Genomic DNA, 16,393 nt, shown 5'->3' with positions numbered 1-16,393 from the left:
GAAGCGGGATGGAGGAGTGGATAGAGCCCGGGCCTGAAAGTCGGAAGGTGGTGGGTTCTAATCCCGGCTCCGCCACGTGTCTCCTGTGTGACCTTGGGCAAGTCACTTCAATCAATCAGTCAGTCGTATTTATTGAGCGCTTACTGTGTGCAGAGCACTGTACTAAGCGCTTGGGAAGTCCAAGATGGCAACATATAGAGACAGTTCCTACCCAACAGTGGGCTTACAGTCTAGAAGGGGGAGACAGAGAACAAAACCAAACATACTAACAAAATAAAATAGAATAGATATGTACAAGTAAAATAAATAAATGGAGTAATATGTGCAAACATATATATATATATACAGGTATATGTATATATATATATATATATATATATATATGCATAAATACATATATATAAAAGAAAAAAAATCTCCCCTGCTCCTCTGAAGTCCCTTTCTCTTCCAGCCCCTTCAACTTCATTCATTCAGTCGTATTTATTGAGCGCTTACTGTGTGCAGAGCACTGTACTAAGCGCTTGGGAAGTACAAATATGCATGAAGTTCGTGCCGTGGGCCAAGCACTGGGAAGATGCAAGATTCATTCATTCATTCATTTAATCGTATTTATTGAGCACTTACTGTGTGCAGAGCACTGTACTAAGCGCTTGGGAAGTACAAATATGCGTGAAGTTCGTGCCGTGGGCCAAGCACTGGGAAGAGGCAAGATTCATTCATTCATTCATTTAATCGTATTTATTGAGCACTTACTGTGTGCAGAGCACTGTACTAAGCGCTTGGGAAGTACAAGCATTCGTGAGGTTCGTGCTGTGGGCTAAGCACTGGGAAGATGCAAGATTCATTCATTTAATCATATTTATTGAGCGCTTACTGTGTGCAGAGCACTGTACTAAGCGATTGGGAAGTACAAGTATTCGTGAAGTTCATGCCGTGGGCTAAGCCCTTGGGAAGATAATAATAATAATAATAGCATTTCTTAAACTTTTGGACTTCCCAAGCGCTTAGTCCAGTGCTCTGCACACTGTAAGCGCTCAATAAATGCGATCGAATGAATGAATGAATGAATATGTTGCCAACTTGGACTTCCCAAGCGCTTAGTCCAGTGCTCTGCACACTGTAAGCGCTCAATAAAGACGATCGAATGAATGAATGAATGAATGGATGAATATGTTGCCAACGTGGACTTCCCAACCGCTTAGTCCAGTGCTCTGCACACTGTAAGCGCTCAATAAATACGATCGAATGAATGAATGGATGAATATGTTGCCAGCTTGGACTTCCCAAGCTCTTAGTCCAGTGCTCTGCACACTGTAAGCGCTCAATAAATGCGATCGAATGAATGAATGAATGAATATGTTGCCAACTTGGACTTCCCAAGCGCGTAGTCCAGTGCTCTGCACACTGTAAGCGCTCAATAAATGCGATTGAATTGAATGAATGAACTCTCCTATGCTCCCCAGCCATATCTCCGGAAATCTTCTCTGGGCCTCAGTTCCCCCGTCTGTAAAATGGAGATGGACACTGTGAGCCCCATGGGGGACAACCTGGTTACCTTGTGTCCACCCCATAGTAACCGCTTAATAAATGCCATCATCATCATCATTATTATTATTATTATTGTTATTATTATGATGATGATGATGATAACAAATACCATCATTATTATTATTATTATTATTATTATTGTTATTATTATTATTGAGACGCTGAATCCAGTTTTTTGTGCTTTCGTTGGTAGAATTACGAACCTCCCTCGAAGAGCACCAGTCTGCCTTGGAACTCATCATGAGCAAGTACCGAGAGCACATGTTCCGACTGCTGATGGCCAGCAAAAAAGATGACCCGGCCATAGTCCTGAAGTTGAAAGAGCAGCATTCTAAGGTAAAATAAGAATAATAATGATAATAATAATAATAATGGCATTTATTAAGTGCTTACTATGTGCAAAGCACCGTTCTAAGCGTGGGGAGGTTACAAGGTGATCGGGAAAATAGGCCGATTTGGCGCAGATCGAATGGCTTCCGATGGGGTGGGGGCGGCCAATTTTTCTGGGATGGGTCAAGTCAAAAAATACCGAAGGAAAATTCAGGAATTTAAAACGGAAAGGCAACTTGCGGAACCAACCCGCTCCTTCAGCTCCAGGATCTCCGGTACATTTTTATTCTGTTTATTTGATTTTGTTAATACGTTTCGTCGTCCGTCGCCCCCTTCTAGACTGTGAGCCTGTTGTTGGGTAGGGACCGTGTCTATATGTTGCCAACTTGGACTTCCCAAGCGCTTAGTCCAGTGCTGTGCACACAGTAAACGCTCAATAAATACGATTGAATGAATGAATGAATGTGCAGATTTATTTTACTTGTACGTATTTACTATTCTATATTTTTTATTTCGTTAATCTGTTTTGTGTAGTTGTCTGTCTCCCCCTTCTAGACTGTGAGCCCGCTGTTGGGGAGGGACCGTCTCTAGATGTTGCCAACTTGTCCTTCCCAATCACTTAGTCCAGTGCTCTGCACACAGTAAGCGCTCAATAAATGCGATTGAATGAATGAATGTACAGATTTATTTTACTTGTACGTATTTACTATTCTATATTTTTTATTTTGTTAATCTGTTTTGTGTAGTTGTCTGTCTCCCCCTTCGAGACTGTGAGCCCACGGTTGGGTAGGGACCATCTCTAGATGTTGCCAACTTGTCCTTCCCAATCTCTTAGTCCAGTGCTCTGCACACAGTAAGCGCTCAATAAATACGATTGAATGAATGAATGAATGTACAGATTTATTGTATTTTTAAATATTTACTATTCTATATTTTTTATTTTGTTAGTCTGTTTTGTTTTGTTGTCTGTCTCCCCCTTCTAGACTGTGAGCCCGTTGTTGGGTAGGGACTGTCTCTATATGTTGCCAACTTGGACTTCCCAATCGCTTAGTACAGTGCTCTGCACACAGTAAGCGCTCAGTAAATACGATTGAATGAATGAATGAATGAATCTCCTACCATCCTTCCTTTTCATCACCTCCCCACCAGTCCTTATCTCCGGAGAGGCAAATGAGGAAATAGCTCCGGGGCGTCAGGAGGGAAGCACAACCCAACCTTTCTGTGTACATAATAATCATAATAATAATAACGATGGCATTTATTAAGCGCTTGCTATGTTCAAAGCACCTTTCTAAGCGCTAGGGAGGTTACAAGGTGATCAGGTTGTCCCACATGGGGCTCACGGTCTTCATCCCCATTTTCCATTTGAGGTCACTGAGGCCCAGAGAAGTTAAGGGACTTGCCCACAGTCACACAGCTGGCACTTGGCAGAGTCGGGATTTGAACCCATGACCTGGCTCCAAAGCCCAGGCTCTTTCCACTGAACCACCCTGCTGCTCTAATGTATGTAATGTGGTTTGGATTCCCACATTGACCTTTTCAGCCACATAAACACTCCTAGGTGAATTTTATCATCATTGGTGTCGCCTTCAATTACGAAGGATAACCCTCTGTATCTGTAAATCTAGATTATAATCAATCAATCGATCGTATTTATTGAGCGCTTAGTGTGTGCAGAGCACTGTACTAAGCGCTTGGGAAGTCCAAGTTGGCAACCTATAGAAACAGTCCCTACCCAACAGTGGGCTCACGGTCTAAAAGGGGGAGACGGGGAACAAAACCAAACATACTAACAAAATAAAATAAATAGAATAGATATGTACAAATAAAGTAAATAAATAAATAGAGTAATAAATATGTACAAGCATATATACATATATACAGGTGCTGTGGGGAAGGGAAGGAGGTAAGACGGGGATGGAGAGGGGGACGAGGGGGAGAGGAAGGAAGGGGCTCAGTCTGGGAAGGCCTCCTGGAGGAGGTGAGCTCTCAGCAGGGCCTTGAAGGGAGGAAGAGAGCGAGCTTGGCGGAGGGGCAGAGGGATTAGGGGCATTCCAGGCCCCGGGGATGACGTGGGCCGGGGGTCGATGGCGGGACAGGCGAGAATGAGGCACCGTGAGATTAGCGGCAGAGGAGCGGAGGACACGGGCTGGGCTGGAGAAGGAGAGAAGGGAGGTGAGGTAGGAGGGGGCGAGGGGATGGATGGACAGCCTGGAAGCCCAGGGGGAGGAGTTTCTGCCTGATGCGCAGGTTGATCGGTAGCCATTGGAGGTTTTTGAGGAGGGGAGTGATATGCCCAGAGCGTTTCTGGACAAAGACAATCCGGGCAGCGGCATGAAGTATGGATTGAAGTGGAGAGAGACACGAGGATGGGAGATCAGAGAGAAGGCTGGTGCAGTAGTCCAGACGGGATAGGATGAGAGCTTGAATGAGCAGGGTAGCGGTTGGGATGGAGAGGAAAGGGCGGATCTTGGCAATGTTGCGGAGCTGAGACCGGCAGGTTTTGGTGATGGCTTGGATGTGAGGGGTGAACGAGAGAGCGGAGCCGAGGATGACACCAGGGTTGTGGACTCGTGAGACGGGAAGGATGGTAGTGCCGTCAGCAGTGGTGGTGTTGACGGTGGGAGACATGGCTAACAGAAGAGGGACACGAATGATTAGACAAAGTTGCCTTTTTATATACTCTGTACTTTTAGATATGTACTTTTTGGTCCATATCTGTAATTTACTTATATTTATTTTACTTGTACATATCTATTCTATTTTATTTTATTAACATGTTTCGTTTTGTTCTCTGTGAGCCCACTGTTGGGTAGGGACCGTCTCTAGATGTTGCCAACTTGGACTTCCCAAGCGCTTAGTCCAGTGCTCTGCACACAGTAAGCGCTCAATAAATACAATTGAATTGATGCTGATGCTGATTACCTCCTTCCCCTCCCCACAGCACCTGTATATATGTTTGTACATATTTATTACTCCATTATTTTATTTGTACATATTTATTCTATTTATTTTCTTTTGTTAATATGTTTTGTTTTGTTCTCTGTCTCCCCCTTCTAGACTGTGAGCCCACTGTTGGGTAGGGTCCGTCTCTAGATGTTGCCAACTTAGACTTCCCAAGCGCTTAGTCCAGTGCTGTGCACACAGTAAGCGCTCAATAAATACAATTGATTGATTGATTATATTAACGTCTGTCTCCCCCGTAGACAGTAAACTCATTGTGGGCAGGGAATGTGTCTGTGTGACTGTGGGCGAGTCACTTAACTTCTCTGGGCCTCAGTTCCCTCACCTGTAAAATGGGGATGAAGACTGTGAGCCCCCCGTGGGACCGCCTGATCACCTTGTTAACCTCCCCAGCGCTTAGAACAGTGCTTGGCACATAGCAAGCGCTTAATAAATGCCATCATCATCATTATTATTATTATTATTATATTGCTATACTGTGCTCTTCCAACCGCTCAGTCCAGTGCTCTGCAATCAATCAATCGTATTTAGAGAAGCAGCATGGCTCAGTGGAAAGAGCCCGGGCTTTGGAGTCAGAGGTCACGGGTTCAAATCCCGGCTCGGCCAATTGTCAGCTGTGTGACTTGGGGCAAGTCACTTCACTTCTCTGGGCCTCAGTTCCCTCATCTGTAAAATGGGGATTAAGATTGTGAGCCCCCCGAGGGACAACCTGATCACCTTGTAACCTCCCCAGCGCTTAGAACAGTGCTTTGCACATAGTAAGCGCTTAATAAATGCCATTATCATCATCATCATTGCGTGCTTACCGCGTGCAGAGCACTGTACTAAGCGCTTGGGAAGTACAAGTCGGCAACATATAGAGACGGTCCCTACCCAACAGCGGGCTCACAGTCTAGCACCCAGGAAGCACAGTCCTAGTCTAGTCAGTAGTCACAGTCTAGCACAATCTGCACCCAGAAAGCACTCAGTAAATCATCATCAATAGTATTTATTGAGCGCTTACTTAGTAAATAGTAAATAGGATTGACCGAGAGTAAGCCAAGGGTGTGATCATTAGGGAGGTTTTACCCGTCTTTCTTCCCGCACCTTTCAACTGTCGAAAATAGTCATGCATTCCCTCAGAAACCCGTCTTTTTTTAAAACTATGGACAGTGTTCTTTTGGTTACTTATTACTAATCCTCACTAACCCATATTGGCGTTTTGATTTTGATCTTTTCCAAAGAAGGAACAGTTCAATACGAAGCAGAATTTTTACCGCGGGCCCGGGAATCTGGCGACCGGAGACGTCCCCGGCTCTTCCCGTCCCGCCGTAAACGTGCGGGTCCGGGCCCGAAACGTATCCCGCGGGCGCGCGGAGAAAAATCAGCCGGGGAGGAGGGAGAGGGGAGCTTGGTTCACAGCCCGATTCGGATTCTTTGGACCGAAGCCTTTTTGGAAACGTTGAAAACCAAACCGGCTAACCCCGCGCGGACTAACCCGGAGCGGAGCTCGGGGACGGTGTCCGCGCTAACGTTGCGACGGCCTCTGTACCGCAGATGGGCGCGGTTCACGAGAGCCGCGCTGAAGACGCCCCGCGACGCCTCCTGGAAGCCGCCCGGCCCCGCCTGGAGAGGAGCATCCCGGCGCCGGATCGGAATGTACACCCCGGAAAACCGCGGGCGCGGGGGCCGGGAAGGGGAGGTGGCGGGAGCGTGGCGGCCAGTTCAGCCTCCCTCCCGGATTTCCGAGGCACCATCATCATCGATCCTGTTTATCGAGCGCTTACTGTGTGCAGAGCACTGGACTAAGCGCTTGGGAAGTACAGATTGGCAACGTGTAGAGACGGTCCCTACCCAACAGTGGGCTCACAGTCTAAAATCTAATAAATACGATTGATTGATTGATTGATAAAAGGGGGAGACAGAGAACAAAACCAAACATACTAACAAAAGGACGCGGGATCGATTCCGTTCCGAGAACCAAAGCGAGGGATGCGGTGCGGCCTAGTCGGGGGGGGGGGGCCCGGGCCGTTCTCATCGTGGCTCCTTCCCTTAATCATAATAATAACGATAGTCATGGTATTTGTTAATCAATCAATCAATCGTATTTATTGAGCGCTTACCGTATGCGGAGCACTGGACTAAGCGCTTGGGAAGGACAAGTTGGCAACATATGGAGACAGTCCCTACCCAACAGTGGGCTCACAGTCTAGAAGGGGGAGACAGGGAACAAAACCAAACATACTAACAAAAGAAAATAAATAGAATAGATATGTACAAGTAAAATAAATAAATAATAGTATTTGTTAATCAATCAATCGTATTGAGCGCTTACCGTGTGCGGAGCACTGGACTAAGCGCTTGGGAAGGACAAGTTGGCAACATATGGAGACGGTCCCTACCAAACAGTGGGCTCACAGTCTAAAAGGGGGAGACAGAGAACAAAAGCAAACATACTAACAAAATAAAATAAATAGAATAGATCAATCAATCAATTGTATTTATTGAGCGCTTACTGTGTGCGGAGCACTGGACTAAGCGCTTGGGAAGGACAAGTCGGCAACATATAGAGACGGTTCCTACCCAACAGTGGGCTCACAGTCTAGAAGGGGGAGACAGAGAACAAAACCAAACATACTAACAAAATAAAATAAATAGAATAGATCAATCAATTGTATTTATTGAGCTCTTACCGTGTGCAGAGCACTGGACTAAGTGCTTGGGAAGGACAAGTTGGCAACATATGGAGACAGTCCCTACCCAACAGTGGGCTCACAGTCTAAAAGGGAGACAGAGAACAAAACCAAACATACTAACAAAATAAAATAGATAGAATAGATCAATCAATCAGTTGTATTTATTGAGCGCTTACTGTGTGCGGAGCACTGGACTAAGCGCTTGGGAAGGACAAGTTGGCAACATATAGAGACGGTCCCTACCCAACAGTGGGCTCACAGTCTAAATATGTATATATATGTATATATGTGTATGTATGTATATGCATATATTTCTATTATTTCTATTAAATTATCTCTATTTTACTTGTACATATCTATTCTATTTATTTTATTTTGTTAGTATGTTTGGTTTTGTTGTCTGTCTCCCCCTTTTAGACTGTGAGCCCACTGCTGGGTAGGGACCGTCTCTAGATGTTGCCAACTTGTACTTCCCAAGCGCTTAGTACAGTGCTCTGCATACAGTAAGCGCTCAATAAATACGATCGATGATGATGATGATGATATATTTATTTAAGTGCTTACTATGTGCCCAGCACTGTTCTAAGCGCTGGGGGGTGGGGGGTACAAGATAATAATAATGATGATGATGGCATTTATTAAGCGCTTACTATGTGCAAAGCACCATTCTAAGCACTGGGGAGTTTACAAGGTGATCAGGTTGTCCCATGGGGGGCTCACAGTCTCAGTCCCCATTTTACAGAGGAGGTAACTGAGGCCCAGAGAAGTGAAGTGACTTGCCCAAAGTCACACAGCTGACAAGTGGCGGAGCCGGGATTTGAACCCATGACCTCTGACTCCAAAGCCCGGGCTCTTTCCATTGAGCCATGCTGCTTCATAATGATGGCATTTATTAGGCGCTTACTATGTGCACTGTTCTAAGCGCTGGGGGGGTACAAGATAATAATAGTAATGATGGCATTTATTAAGCGCTTACTATGTGCACTGTTCTAAGCGCTGAGGGGGGTACAAGATAATAATAATAATAATGGCATTTATTAAGTGCTTACTATGTGCACTATTCTAAGCGCTGGGGGGGTACAAGATAATAATAATGATGGCATTTATTAAGCGCTTACTATGTGCACTGTTCTAAGCGCTGGGGGAGTACAAGATAATAATAATAATGATGGCATTTATTAAGTGCTTACTATGTGCACTGTTCTAAGCGCTGGGGGGGGTACAAGATAATGATGATGGCATTTATTAAGTGCTTACTATGTGCACTGTTCTAAGCACTGGGGGGGTACAAGATAATAACAATAATGATGGCATTTATTAGGCGCTTACTATGTGCACTGTTCTAAGCACTGGGGGGGTACAAGATAATAATAATGATGGCATTTATTAGGCGCTTACTATGTGCACTGGTTCTAAGCGCTGGGGGGGGGACAAGATAATAATGATGGCATTTATTAAGCGCTTACTGTGTGCACTGTTCTAAGCGCTGGGGGGGACAAGATAATAATAGTAATGATGGCATTTATTAAGCGCTTACTATGTGCACTGTTCTATGTGCTGGGGGGGTTACAAGATAATAATGATGATGGCATTTATTAAGCGCTTACTATGTGCACTGTTCTAAGCGCGGGGGGGGTACAAGATAATAATGATGATGGCATTTATTAGGTGCTTACTATGTGCACTGTTCTAAGCGCTGGGGGGGTACAAGATAATAATAGTAATGGCATTTATTAAGCGCTTACTATGTGCACTGTTCTAAGCGCTGGGGGGGGGTTACAAGATAATAATATTAATGGCATTTATTAGGCGCTTACTATGTGCACTGTTCTAAGCACTGGGGGGTACAAGATAATAAAAATAATGATGGCATTTATTAAGCGCTTACTATGTGCACTGTTCTAAGCGCTGGGGGGGTATAAGATAATAGTAATGATGGCATTTATTAAGTGCTTACTACGTGCACTTTTCTAAGCGCTGGGGGTTACAAGATATAATAATAATGATGGCATTTATTAGGCACTTACTATGTGCACTGTTCTATGCACTGGGGGTGTACAAGGTAATAATAGTAATGATGGCATTTATTAAGCGCTTACTATGTGCACTGTTCTAAGCGCTGGGGGGGTACAAGATAATAATAATGATGGCATTTATTAAGCGCTTATTATGTGCACTGTTCTAAGCGCGGGGGAGTACAAGATAATAATAATAATGATGGCATTTATTAAGCGCTTACTATGTGCACTGTTAGAAGCGCTGGGGGGGTACAAGGTAATAATAGTAATGATGACATTTATTAAGCGCTTACTATGTGCACTGTTCTAAGCGCTGGGGGGGTACAAGATAATAATAATAATGATGGCATTTATTAAGCGCTTATTATGTGCACTGTTCTAAGCGCTGGGGGGGTACAAGATAATAATAATAATGATGGCATTTATTAAGCGCTTACTATGTGCACTGTTCTAAGCGCTGGGGGGGTACAAGATAATAATAATAATGATGGCATTTATTAAGCGCTTATGTGCACTGTTCTAAGCGCTGGGGGGGTACAAGATAATAATAGTAATGATGGCATTTATTAGGCGCTTACTATGTGCACTGTTCTAAGTGCTGGGGGGGTACAAGATAATGATGATGGCATTTATTAAGTGCTTACTATGTGCACTGTTCTAAGCACTGGGGGGGTACAAGATAATAATAGTAATGATGGCATTTATTAGGCGCTTACTATGTGCACTGTTCTAAGCGCTGGGGGTTACAAGATAATAATAATAATAATGATGGCATTTATTAGGCGCTTACTATGTGCGCTGTTCTAAGCACTGAGGGGGTACAAGATAATAATAATAATGATGGCATTTATTAGGCGCTTACTATGTGCACTGTGCTAAGCACTGGGGGGTGCAAGATAATAATGATGATGGCATTTATTAGGCGCTTACTATGTGCACTGTTCTAAGTGCTGGGGGGGTACAAGATAATAATAATAATGGTGGCATTTATTAAGCGCTTATTATGTGCACTGTTCTAAGCGCTGGGGGGGTACAAGATAATAATAATAATGGTGGCATTTATTAAGCGCTTATTATGTGCACTGTTCTAAGCGCTGGGGGGGGTACAAGATAATAATAATGATGGCATTTATTAGGTGCTTACTATGTGCACTGTTCTAAGCGCTGGGGGTTACAAGATAATAATAATAATGATGGCATTTATTAGGCGCTTACTATGTGTGCTGTTCTAAGCACTGAGGGGGTACAAGATAATAATAATAATGATGGCATTTATTTGGCGCTTGCAATGTGCACTGTTCTAAGCGCTGGGGGGGTACAAGATAATAATGATGGCATTTATTAGGCGCTTACTATGTGCACTGTTCTAAGCACTGGGGGGTACAAGATAATAATGATGATGGCATTTATTAGGCGCTTACTATGTGCACTGTTCTAAGCGCTTGGGGGGTACAAGATAATAATAATAATGATGGCATTTATTAGGCGCTTACTATGTGCACTGGTTCTAAGCGCTGGGGAGGTTACAAGGTGGTAACTGAGGCCCAGAGAAGTTGTGACTTTGCCCAAAGTCACACAGCTGACAATTGGGGGAGCCGGGATTTGAACCCGTGACCTCCGACTCCAAAGCCCGGGCTCTTTCCACAGAGCGCTGTCCCACGTGGGGCTCACCGTCTTCATCAATCAATCAATCAATCAATCAATCGTATTGAGCGCTTACTATGTTGTGCAGAGCACTGTACTAAGCGCTTGGGAGTTCATCCCCACAGTGGACTGTGAGCCCACTGTTGGGTTGCCGACTTGGCCTTCCCAAGCGCTTAGTCCAGTGCTCTGCACACAGTAAGCGCTCAATAAATACGATTGAATGAATGAATGATTCCCCATTTTACAGAGGAGGAAACTAAGGCACAGAGAATAATAATAATAATGGCATTTATTAAGCACTTGCTATGTGCTAAGCGCTGGGGAGGTTACAAGGTGATCGGGTGGTCCCACGGGGGGCTCACAGCCTTCATCCCCATTTTACAGAGGAGGGAACTGAGGCCCAGAGAAGTGATTGCCCAGAGTCCCACAGCTGACAATGAGCGGGGCCGGGATTTGAACCCGGGACCTCCGACTCCAAAGCCCGGGCTCTTTCCACTGAGCCGCGCCGCTTCTCTGTAATATCATTATTATTGATTATAATAATGATTCTCCCCCCTTTTAGACTGTGAGCCCACCGTCGGGTAGGGACCGCCTCTAGATGTTGCCAATTTGTACTTCCCAAGCGTTTAGTACAGTGCTCTGCACACAGTAAGTGCTCAATAAATACAATTGATGATGATGATTGATTATCACTATTATTCTGTTAGCATTATTATTGGTAATGGATGGAGCGGGAGCCTGGGAATCGGAAGGACCTGGGTTCTAGCGTCTAACCCCGGCTCCGCCACGGGGCTGCTGTGTGACTCTGGGCTAGTCCCTTCACGTCTCTGGGCCTCGATTCCCTCATGGGGGCGAAGACTGTGGCCACACAGTCAATATGTTGCCAATTTGTACTTCCCAAGCGCTTAGTACAGTGCTCTGCACATAGTAAGCGCTCAATAAATACGATTGATGATGATGATGACGATGTGGCCAGCCCGATTATCTTATATCAGCCCCGGCGCTTAGTACAGCGCCTGGCACCCAGTGAGCGCTTAACAGAGCAGCGTGGCTCAGGGGAAAGAGCCCGGGCTTTGGAGTCAGAGGTCGTGGGATCGAATCCCGGCTCCGCCACTTGTCAGCTGGGTGACTTGGGGCAAGTCACTCAACTTCTCTGGGCCTCAGTTCCCCCATCTGGAAAATGGGGGTTAAGACCGTAAGCCCCCCGTGGGACAACCTGATCACCTTGTAACCTCCCCAGCGCTTAGAACAGTGCTCTGCACGTAGTAAGCGCTTAATAAATGCCATCATCATCAAATACCGTGAAGTGGCTTGCCCAAAGTCACTCAGCTGACAAGTGGCGGAGCCGGGATTCGAACTCACATCCTCTGACTCCCAAACCCGGGCTCTTTCCACTGAGCCACGCTGCTTCTACCGTGTGCTTGCCTGCCGCGTGAACTTGGGCGAGTCACTTCGCTTCCCCGGGCCTCAGTTACCTCGTCTGTAAAATGGGGATTGAGACTTCTACTGTGCACTTGCCTGCCGTGTGACCTTGGGCAAGTCACTTCGCTTCCCCGGGCCTCAGTTACCTCGTCTGTAAAATGGGGATTGAGACTTCTACCATGCGCTTGCCTGCCGCGTGACCTTGGGCAAATCACTTGGGTTCTCCGGGCCTCAGTTACCTCGTCTGTAAAATGGGAATTGAGACTCCTACTGTGCGCTTGCCTGCCGCGTGACCTTGGGCAAGTCACTTCGCTTCCCCAGGCCTCAGTTACCTCGTCTGTAAAATGGGGATTGAGACTCCTACCGTGCACTTGCCTGCTGTGTGACCTTGGGCAAGTCACTTGGCTTCTCCGGGCCTCAGTTACCTCGTCTGTAAAATGGGGATTGAGACTTCAACCATGCGCTTGCCTTTTGTGTGACCTTGGGCAAGTCACTTCGCTTCTCCAGGCCTCTGTAAAATGGGGATGGAGACTCCTACTGTGCGCTTCCCTGCCGCGTGACCTTGGGCGAGTCACTTCGCTTCTCCGGGCCTCAGTTACCTCGTCTGTAAAATGGGGATTGAGACTCCTACTGTGCGCTTGCCTGCCGCGTGACCTTGGGCAAGTCACTTCACTTCTCCGGGCCTCAGTTACCTCGTCTGTAAAATGGGGATTGAGACTCCTACCGTGCGCTTGCCTGCTGCGTGACCTTGGGCAAGTCACTTCGCTTCTCCGGGCCTCAGTTACCTCGTCTGTAAAATGGGGATTGAGACTCCTACTGTGCGCTTGCCTGCCATGTGACCTTGGGCAAGTCACTTCGCTTCCCCGGGCCTCAGTTACCTCGTCTGTAAAATGGGGATTGAGACTCCTACCGTGCGCTTGCCTGCCGCGTGACCTTGGGCAAGTCACTTGGGTTCTCCGGGCCTCAGTTACCTCGTCTGTAAAATGGGGATTGAGACTCCTACCGTGCGCTTGCCTGCCGCGTGACCTTGGGCGAGTCACTTCGCTTCTCCCGGCCTCAGTTACCTCGTCTGTAAAATGTGGATTGAGACTCCTATTGTGCGCTTGCCTGTTGTGTGACCTTGGGCAAGTCACTTCGCTTCTCCAGGGCTCAGTTACCTCGTCTGTAAAATGGGGATTGAGACTCCTACCATGCGCTTGCTTGCCGCGTGACCTTGGGCAAGTCACTTGGCTTCTCCGGGCCTCAGTTACCTCGTCTGTAAAATGGGGATTGAGACTTCAACCATGCGCTTGCCTGTTGTGTGACCTTGGGCAAGTCACTTGGCTTCTCCGGGCCTCAGTTACCTCATCTGTAAAACGGGGATTGAGACTCCTACTGTGCGCTTGCCTGCCGTGTGACCTTGGGCAAGTCAGTTCGCTTCCCCGGGCCTCAGTTACCTCGTCTGTAAAATGGGGATTGAGACTCCTACTGTGAGCTTGCCTGCCGCGTGACCTTGGGCAAGTCACTTCGCTTCTCCAGGCCTCAGTTACCTCGTCTGTAAAATGGGGATTGTGACTCCTACTGTGCACTTGCCTGCCGCGTGACCTTGGGCGAGTCCCTTCTCCGGGCCTCAGTTACCTCGTCTGTAAAATGGGGATTGAGACTCCTACCGTGCGCTTGCCTGCCGCGTGACCTTGGGCAAGTCACTTGGGTTCTCCGGGCCTCGGTTATCTCGTCTGTAAAACGGGAATTAAGACTACGAGCCCCACGTGAGACGCGGACTGTGTCCCACCCAATTTGCTTGTATCCACCCCATCATCATCATCAATCGTATTTATTGAGCGCTTACTGTGTGCAGAGCACTGTACTAAGCGCTTAGTACCGTACCTGACATGTACTAAGCGCTTAAATACCACAATTAGTATTATTACTTCACTTCTCTGGCCACGGTGACCGCATCGGTAAAAATGGGAATTAAGGCTATGAGCTCTATGTGGGACAAGGACTGTGTCCAACCGTGCGTCTACCCCAGCGCTTAAAATGGTGCCTGGCACATAGTAAACGCCTCCCAAATACCTTTTTTTTTTTTAAAAAAAAAGGGATGAATAATACAGAGCTCGGATTTCTGCTTCCCGTCGTTCTAGCGGGATGTGGGCCTTCGGAATTCCAGGCCACAAGCCTCTGGGAATCGGCGAGGGGTCGGCCTTCCCGTTTCCATGCTTTGGTTGCTTTGAAAACCTGAGATATTTATGTCTATATGGTAAGTCTATCAGTCAGTGGTACTTATTGAGCGCTTAGCGTGTGCGGAGCGTTGTACTAAGCGCTTGGGAGCATGCCATACAACACTTGCTGGACACATTCCCTGCCCACAACCAACTTCCGTATTTCTGTACTTGATTTTAGTTCTTTTGGGGGGACTTCGGAGTTTCTTGGCAATAATATGTTGCCAATTTGTACTTCCCAAGCGCTTAGTACAGTGCTCTGCACATAGCGCTCAATAAATACGATTGATTGATTGATTGATTGTACTAAGCGCATGGGAGAGTGCCATACAACGCTTGCTGGACACATTCCCTGCCCACAACCAACTTCCATATTTCTGTACTTGATTTTAGTTCTTTCGGGGGGACTTCGGACTTTCTTGGCAATAATCTGTTGCCAATTTGTACTTCCCAAGCGCTTAGTACAGTGCTCTGCACATAGTAAGCGCTCAATAAATACGATTGATTGATTGATTGTACTAAGCACTTGGGAGAGTGCCATACAACACTTGCTGGACACATTCCCTGCCCACAACCAACTTCCATGTTTCTGTACTTGATTTTCGTTCTTTCGGGGGGACTTCGGACTTTCTTGGCAATAATATGTTGCCAATTTGTACTTCCCAAGCGCTTAGTACAGTGCTCTGCACATAGTAAGCGCTCAATAAATACGATTGATTGATTGATTGTACTAAGCACTTGGGAGAGTGCCATACAACACTTGCTGGACACATTCCCTGCCCACAACCAACTTCCATATTTCTGTACTTGATTTTAGTTCTTTTGGGGGGACTTCGGACTTTCTTGGCAATAATCTGTTGCCAATTTGTACTTCCCAAGCGCTTAGTACAGTGCTCTGCACATAGTAAGCGCTCAATAAATATGATTGATTGATTGTACTAAGCGCTTGGGAGAGTGCCATACAACACTTGCTGGACACATTCCCTGCCCACAACCAACTTCCCTATTTCTGTACTTGATTTTCGTTCTTTTGGGGGGACTTCGGACTTTCTTGGCAATAATCTGTCGCCAATTTGTACTTCCCAAGCGCTTAGTACAGTGCTCTGCACATAGTAAGCGCTCAATAAATACGATGATTGATTGATTGATTGTACTAAGCGCTTGGGAGAGTGCCATACAACACTTGCTGGACACATTCCCTGCCCACAACCAACTTCCCTATTTCTGTACTTGATTTTAGTTCTTCTGGGGGGGACTTCGGACTTTCTTGGCAATAATCTGTTGCCAATTTGTACTTCCCAAGCGCTTAGTACAGTGCTCTGCACATAGTAAGTGCTCAATAAATACGGTGATTGATTGATTGATTGTACTAAGCACTTGGGAGAGTGCCATACAACACTTGCTGGACACATTCCCTGCCCACAACCAACTTCCATATTTCTGTACTTGATTTTCGTTCTTTCGGGGGGACTTCGGACTTTCTTGGCAATAATCTGTTGCCAATTTGTACTTCCCAAGCGCTTAGTACAGTGCTCTGCACATAGTAAGCGCTCAATAAATACGATGATTGATTGATTGATTGTACTAAGCG

General features: G+C 46.2%; 1 protein-coding gene across 1 annotated transcript in view; it reads left to right on the top strand.

Annotated features, from left to right (window-relative positions):
- Positions 1–16,393, top strand: part of FGFR1OP2 (FGFR1 oncogene partner 2) — a 54,199-nt gene that overhangs the window by 24,172 nt on the left and 13,634 nt on the right. Inside the window, exons 4-5 of the mRNA XM_038770014.1 lie at positions 1,742–1,884; positions 6,379–6,480. Of these exons, the coding sequence (XP_038625942.1) occupies positions 1,742–1,884; positions 6,379–6,480 (245 nt within the window). The remainder of the gene's footprint in view (positions 1–1,741; positions 1,885–6,378; positions 6,481–16,393) is intronic.

Source organism: Tachyglossus aculeatus, chromosome 2 (genome assembly GCF_015852505.1).
Source record: "Tachyglossus aculeatus isolate mTacAcu1 chromosome 2, mTacAcu1.pri, whole genome shotgun sequence".
NCBI lineage: Eukaryota > Metazoa > Chordata > Mammalia > Monotremata > Tachyglossidae > Tachyglossus > Tachyglossus aculeatus.
Note: the sequence above shows the minus strand (reverse complement) of the source record. Positions and strands in the feature narration are given on the sequence as shown.